The sequence below is a fragment of the Apium graveolens genome, chromosome 5 (assembly GCF_009905375.1).
Source record: "Apium graveolens cultivar Ventura chromosome 5, ASM990537v1, whole genome shotgun sequence".
NCBI classification, from domain to species: domain Eukaryota; kingdom Viridiplantae; phylum Streptophyta; class Magnoliopsida; order Apiales; family Apiaceae; genus Apium; species Apium graveolens.
The window spans coordinates 87,634,706-87,642,713 of NC_133651.1; the positions used below are offsets into that span (position 1 = coordinate 87,634,706).

At 35.7% G+C, this 8,008-nt stretch overlaps 1 protein-coding gene across 1 annotated transcript; it reads right to left on the reverse strand.

The window, feature by feature from the left end:
• Positions 1-5,129: 5,129 nt before the first annotated feature.
• On the reverse strand, positions 5,130-6,161 carry LOC141660242 (uncharacterized). Its single transcript, XM_074467208.1, has 3 exons — positions 5,990-6,161; positions 5,477-5,872; positions 5,130-5,320 (listed from the first exon to the last, which is right to left on the reverse strand). Exons 1-3 carry the CDS (start codon positions 6,159-6,161, stop codon positions 5,130-5,132), a joined length of 759 nt encoding a protein of 252 aa, XP_074323309.1.
• Between the last annotated feature and the right edge of the window lie 1,847 nt (positions 6,162-8,008).

Genomic DNA, 8,008 nt, shown 5'->3' on the forward strand with positions numbered 1-8,008 from the left:
CTAATAAAATATAATATAATATAATTTTTATTCAAATAATAGTCCAACAATCCCCCACATGAATAAAAATTGACATTGCAAAATGACTCTTTGACACGGAGATAGATTACCTCGGTATAAACTAGCATAGGATAGGTAGGCGTTACCCCTTCAACCTTCCTTTGGAAAAATATATTTACATTTCTAGAATTTCAGTAATTGCGTTGTCCTTGAACTGTCGTTCTATATTGTGAAATGATTATACATTCCCCACTGGATTCTTTCTTATATTGTTCAGTTCTCACTGTTAAGCCTATTTTGGTCCTAAGCTTTAGCCTGGTTCCATGAGTTTTACCCAGAATTGGCCCCACAAATCCTTCTTGAAGCGACCCCACTTCAATCACATAGGTGATCTCTTGAAAAATACCAACATATTATTTGTTCGACATATCGACACATAAGGATCATTAAAAGCATAGCATAGCCATTTCCGTATTTTATCACTGTTTTCATCATAGGAATGGACCCAGGAGTAAAACCCCCAAAGTGATCTCACTAAGTCTTTACAGTTAAGTTGTCCTATTAAACCAAGATCTTGGGATCTCCAGTCAACAAGGTTGGGTTTCCTTTGTATCGACTTTTGTTATGGGCTTTAGTCTCATTCCTTTCGATGATTTCTCAACTAACTCTCTAGTTAACCCTTTTATTAGTGGATCCGCAGTGTTATATATTGACCTGATATAGTCAATAATGATAACTCTGGTTGAGAATAATTTTATTATGGAATTAAGTCAACGACAAATATGCCTTGACATTCCATACAAGTCTCTTCCAAAAGAATAATTTTTTCATTATTTGTCATTATGTTCGATTTTGTACGAATTCAAAAGAACTACATACTCTACCAAACATCAATGCTCCAATTCATAATTGAAATTACTAATTTTCAGCGTCCCAAAATTAGAAATATCAATTCACCAATTTACCAAATTTGAGCGTCCTCAAATTGGCAATTCATTTTGATCTAGTTACTTAATTTGAGGGTCCTCAAATTAGCAACTTAACCGTAATTTTTGAAGTCATTGATTTTGGTGCCCATTTAGACTCACACATCCTTTACCAAATCTTAGTCTTTCCTCACGTGTCCGATTCGACAAACTGGACCTACTTATATGTCATATTGTTAGGCACATTTCCAATAAAAATACAGTCAACCATTTTTAAACTGATTTTTCACCCACTTTTGTTCGGGTACACGAACCTTTTCAAGACATCCCCACACTAATAAGAATTTCGAGTGTTCCACGATTCGACTACAGTAATAAGATGAACATCATACTCGTTTTATTTCAGTTTAGGTGCATCCTCGATTAAGAACCTCATAACATGGTTGTCTCCACCTCTTGAAATTCAGCCCACTGACTGAATTTTTCCGGTTTTTCCGCATGAGCGGTTACAGATACAACCGTATTTGGCATCGTAAGGGCCTCCATATTAGGCACTGCCTCATCAGTCTTATGCCCTTCACTAGACAAGCTGGCTCCGAACTCCCGTTGTATCTCAAATGCACGAAAGAAATATAATATTAAATAACCCACATTCGGTGATTCTCGATCTCCCGAAGCGTTAGGGTTAATTAACAACATGTTGAATTCAATTATCAACATACAAAATTGATATCAATATTGCCTTATTAGGTATCTCTTAGACTACCATAATAAGCTCATGTGTTACTGTAGTATACTGACACCACCACACAAAAAAAATTGAACCAGAGGAACAAATTCAACTAGAAAAATTAATACTTTGTGCTGACCTCAAACCTGTATTTTTAAGTACCATATTTAATGAGTTTTTTTTAAATCAAAGACAAAACCTCTACAAATGCTCAATTAATTAAAGCCATCAATTGCATGTACAATCATTTTAAATCGGCGAGTACTCGTAGACACAAACATGGTCACTGTACCAAGTGTCACCTAAACACAAATTCATGACTTAATAATAATCCCTTGAAAAATATAAAATTTAACTAGGTAAGGGAAAATAACAGAAAAAAATCATGGCCATGAATTTATATTCATGGCTTCAAGACTGCTATCAGTATTTACCATATCAGCATTTGCCATCAAGGCATAGTTCTCCTCACTTTCAGAATCTGAAGTGTCTGTCCAGCTTTTTTCTTTGTGACAAGAGCCTTGCCTTTGTCACTCTTCACTTTCTTGCAATCAGGAGATATGTGGCCTTTCTCACCACAGTTGTAGCATTTGACATTTGTGTAATCTCCTCTATCAGACTTCCCTCCTTTGCCTTCAGATTTTCTGAAATTCTTCTTATCAGAACTTGCACCTTTCCTGGAAAACCTCTTTCCCTTCCTGAACTTCCTGTATGCAATCCTTGTGATTCCTTTCACCATAAGAGCACACAGCTTCATCATCTCTTCATCAGCATCCATCTCAGGCAAGCTTTTAGTTTCTGAGTCATCATCACTATCAGAACTTGATGACTCAGTATCAGACTTTGTGATGAGCGCTTTTCCCTTGCCTTTCCTTGAGGTAGCTGCCTTGGGGGGATTCTTCTTCAGCCTTAAGAGCAATTGTCCTTGACTTTCCTCCTTTCCTCTTGCTTCTTTGTTCCATCTCAAGTTCATGAGTCTTGAGCATCCCATAAATTTCATCAAGAGTTGTTTCTTCAAGATTATAATTGTCTCCTATAATTGTTGCCTTCAAATCCCAACTTTCAGGAAGAGCTAACAGGAATTTAAGGTTTGAATCTTCAATATCATACTCCTTATCAACTAGTGACAAATCATTCAAGAGTTTGACAAATCTATCATATAAATCAGTCAATGACTCATTAGGCTTTGAGTCAAAGTGTTCATACTCTTGAGTGAGTATTATCTTTCTGTTCTTCTTAATCGAATCCGTTCCCTGGCACCTTGTCTCCAAGGCATCCCATATCTCCTTTGCAGTCTTGCAGTTAATTACCCTGTTTGACATTACATTATCAATGGCACTACGCAGCAAGTGTCGTACCTTAGCATCCATAGCAATTGAAGCAATATCTTTAGCAGTGTAATCACTCTTCTCCTTTGGTACAGACTTTGCTGCTTCACCTGCAACTACAAAAGTGAGTTTTGTTGGCTTGTGAGGTCCTTCATGGATTCTGTCAAAATATTCTGGATCAGTAGCTTCCAGAAACATAGTCATCCCCACCTTCCATATAGGATATTCAGATGGCTTCAGTATGGGAACTCTAATAGCCTCATATCGACTATGGATTTGAGTCTTTGGTGGTTCTTCAGTTTTGGTGGGCTTGGTTGGAGTTTCTGCTTCGGACATGATTATTTTTGGATCTTAAACTATTTGTGTGTTAACAGATAGGCTCTGATACCACTTGTTAGGTCACACACACTGTAGAAGGGGGTTGAATATAGTGTATAGCACAATCAAATCGAATACAAATAACAGAAAACAAACTTTATTCAATGCAATAAACTCTGTTACAATATGGAACTCTCCTCTCTCAGTAATGAACAAATATCACGAGAGCTGCTAGGGTTACAATCAATAATATTCTCGATAATTATAACACTTATAGTGTAAACCCTATGTCTGTGTTTATATATCACACAGTTAAAAGATAATCGCTAATTGATATGGAATATAATTCTGCTTCCTAAAATATATCAATCAGATATCGTTTCTTCCAAGTATTCCATTCTTCATAGAATTCCTTCTTCATGCATATCTCTTCTTACGTTTGTCTCGATCTTCTTTCCTTTAAATCAGCCACCTTCCTTATCTGAAAGTTTCCTTTAAGTTCTGATATTATCTCCTGATAAATATCTCCTGAACCTTAAGTACTGATCACTTAAGTTCTGACTTCAGTATAAGTGCTGATTTCAGTTAAGTACTGATTTGAAAACTAAACATAAATCATATTAGTCATGACATTATCAAATTTATCTAACACTTCTTTTAACCAAAATTCGCATTTTAAGAATTTCGCATAAAGTTGTTCATTTCTTAAGATTTCCAAAGCAATCCTTAAATGCTCGGCATGTTCTTCTTCAGTTTTTGAGTAAATCAAGATGTCATAAATAAATACAATTATGAATTTATCCAAATACCTCTTGAATACCCTATTTATCAAATCCATAAATGCTGCCGGTGCGCTAGTCAGACCAAATGTCATTACAAGAAATTCATAATGTACATATCTTGTACGAAAAGCAGTCTTGGGAATATCTTCAACCTTGATCTTCAATTGATGGTATCCAGACCTTAAGTCTAACTTGGAAAACCATGCGGCTCCTTTTAATTGATCAAACAAATCATCAATCCATGGCAAAGGATATTTATTCTTGATAGTCAGCTTATTTAGTTCCCGATAATCGATACATAGTCGCATGCTGTTGTCTTTCTTCTTCATAAACAATACTGGTGCACCCAATGGGGATACACTGAATCTTATAATTCCTTTGTCCGGAAGATCTTGTAATTGCATTGACAATTCCTTCATTTTAACTGGTGTCATCCGATACGGAGCTTTCGAAACTCTTTCCGTACCTGGTGCTAAATCTATAGTGAACTCAATTTCCCGGTCCGGCGATAATCCTAGAAGTTCACCTGGGAAGACGTTAGGAAATTCACATACAATTGGAATGTCTTATATTCTTGGACTTTCCTTCTCGGTATCCAGTACATAAGCTATATACATTTCACATCCTTTTCGTAGCAATCGTTTAGTCTGCAACATCGTCAGAAATTTCTTTCGCTGTTTCTCACCTTTAAAAATTACCGTTGCGTTTTCCGCAGTTCGTAGTTTTACTTTCCTATTCGCACAATTGATCTGAGCGGTATGACAAGCTAACCAATCCATTCCTAAAATAACGTCAAACTCTCCTAACTTGAAAGGAATCAAGTCCATAAATAAATGATGTCCGACTATCTCGATATCGCACTCATGACATACTCGATCTACAAAAACTTGGTCGTCATTCGCTAATTTTATAATTAACGTCTCGCCCAACCGTTTAACTTCACAATATATCTTATCAATGAATTCTTCATAAATAAAAAATCTTGTGGCTCTAGAATCAATCAATACTTTTGCATCTACTAAATTCACAGAAAATGTACCTGCAATCACACACCATGACTCTGCACAGTTTCTTTCATTGTAATATTAAAAGTTCTCGCTATGGGCTGATTATATTGTGGTGATGGAGGTAATGCCAACACGTTTGGAACACTAACGGTCATAGCTGGTCCTCTGCAATCCCTGGCTACATGCCATTTCCTTCCACATTGGAAATAAGTTACTTTTTTTCTTCCCGCTGGACATTCATTAGAATGGTGTCATTTCTGCTTGCACTTGAAGCATGTCACATTTGCCTTGTTGCAGACTCCTATATGTTTCTGTCCACATGTTTTGTAGTACGACAGTGGGGGTCTGATAATTCCTTGATGGTTAGGAGCTTGGAAATGATTACCTGTTCTCTGGTTGCCTTGTCCAGTCCTTTTAAAATTCATATTTGTCCGGGCTTGAAATCCCGGCTTCCTATTGGAACGGTTCTGAAAATTTCCTGGCCCCTTTTCTTTTTGGGACATTACACTTTCTCCTTCAATAATCATGGCATTTTGAACCACGGTGGTATAAGTTGTCAATTTGAAAACCGCCACTCGGCTACGAATCCATGACTGTAATCCTTGTTGGAATCTCTTAGCTCGTTTCTCTTCCATATCAACCTGCTCCGGAACAAACCTAGACAATTCAGTAAACTTGGCTTCATATTCAGTCACCGACATATTACCTTCCTTTAGTTCCAAGAACTTTATTTCCATCTGGTTCTTCATATAGCGAGGAAAATACTTCTTTAGATCTAATTCTGTAAAACTATCCCAAGTCACAATGTCTGCACCCTCTAAAGCTTTCCTGGATTCCCACCAATAATTTGCTTCTCCTTTCATAAAATAACTAGCAAAATCAGTTTTCTGGTCCTCACCCACTTTCACAAGCGCAAACGCTTTCTCCATTTCTTTCAACCAAGCCCTAGCTTTCGTAGGATCTACTGTACCCTCAAATTTTGGAGGCTTAACTGACTGAAATTGCTTAAAGGTAACAACCAGCACAACTGGTGGTAGCTGAGGTTCAGGACGAGGTGGTTGTTGTAACATCTATTGCTGAATCTGTTGTTGTTGTTGCTGCATTTATTGCTACATCATTACCATATGTTGTTACATCAGATGAAATATTTGGTTCATAGTATCATTAGTCTGTCCCTCAGAGTTGCTGTTGGAGGTTTCAGTTCCGGTCTTTCTTTTTGGTGTCAATTTCTGATAATAAAACAAATGATTCTTTTTAATGATTTATTAAACAAATGATAATAGATAAAGAAACAATTTATCTGGTATTAAATCAAGAAATTTAAAATTGGTTAATCAAAAGAAAACAATTTGGCTAATATAAAAACAGGTAATTTAAATGATTCAAAATCTAAATAATCAATTGAAATGCTTTAAAATTTGGAATGATAATGATGGTACACTGTTTTAGATTAAACAGAATTTAAAAAAATGGAAAACTGAAAAACAATGAAATAAATAGAAATGTTGTAAAGACATGAATTTAAATAAATAAAAGGGAAAAATTGGAAAAAGTTTATTTTATATATATGACACCAGCCTCAGGTGTAAGTGCTTGGTATAAAAGGTCTACGTCAGATCTGTCAAGGCTAATGCTGATACATGTCAAAACTAGATACTACACACATACATATCTAAACATACCATATTATGCTGCCTCTATCTACATATGTCACATACAATACAACAACTAGTCTCCAATAATCAAACATCAAAATCCTGGAGGAATGTGCCTCAACTCATCACGAAGAATCTCGATAACCGACTGTGCCAGACAGGTAGCTCGGTGATACTCTGCATTAGAATGCGGCCCATCATGCATCAAAGCATCTAACTTGTTAGGTCACACGCACTGTAAAGGGGGGTGAACACAGTGTATAATACAATCAAATCGAATTCTAATAACACAAGTAACAGAAAAAAACTTTATTCAAAGCAATAAACTCTGTTACAGTATGGAACTGTCATCTCTCAGTGATGAACAAATATCACGAGAGCTGCTAGGGTTATATTGAATAATATTCTCGATGACGATAACACTTATAGTATAAACCCTATGTTTGTGTTTATATACTACACAGTTACAAGATAATCACTAATTGATATGGAATATAATTCTGCTTCCTAAAATATATCAATCATATATCTTTTCTTCCAAGTATTCTATTCTTCATAGAATTCCTTTTTCATGCATATCTCTTCTTACTTTTGTCTTGATCTTCTTTTCCTTTCAATCAGCCGCCTTCCTTATCTGAACGTTTCCTTTAAGTCCTGATATTATCTTCTGATAAATATCTCCTGCACCTTAAGTACTGATAACTTAAGTTCTGACTTCAGTATAAGTGCTGATTTCAGTTAAGTGTTGATTTGTCCTGTTTAAGTAAGATCTGAAAACTAAACATAAATCATATTAGTCATGACATTATCAAATATATCTAACAATCTCCCCCAACTTGTAAATTAGCATAATGTACAAGTTTAATAGATATTTGATGATGTCAAAAACATTAAGTACAAATGCATGAGAATTTGACTAGATAACTACAACTTACAGTCCTTAAAGCTTTACCAACTTTAACTTCTGATAACAACTTCAGTCTGTATTCATATCAGAATTTGATCAGTTGTAGATCTTGACTTGGCTTCACTTTCTGATCTGTCTGATGTCAGGAGTTGTTCTGAGATAGTTTTTTAACAAACATCTCTCAGCATATCTGAGTTCATTAATCATCCTCCTTTTAGTATCTTTAAGTTCTGCAGAATCTTCACCAGTTTGAAATATAGCAGTCCTGAGATCATTAATTCTAGCTTTCCTTATGTCCAGATCCAGCCTGATCAAATACGCCTTGTCAGACTCAAGATTGAATTCTACAGCATTA

Excerpts from the sequence above, each read along its gene's own strand:
- LOC141660242 (XM_074467208.1), bottom strand. The coding sequence starts at position 6,161 with ATGTTACAACAACCACCTCGTCCTGAACCTCAGCTACCACCAGTTGTG. Across the intron at positions 5,873-5,989 it reads GTTTGCGCTTGTGAAAGTGG|AATTAGATCTAAAGAAGTAT; the intron begins GTGAGGACCAGA and ends ATAGTTTTACAG. Across the intron at positions 5,321-5,476 it reads ACAAGGCAACCAGAGAACAG|CGGGAAGAAAAAAAGTAACT; the intron begins GTAATCATTTCC and ends ATGAATGTCCAG.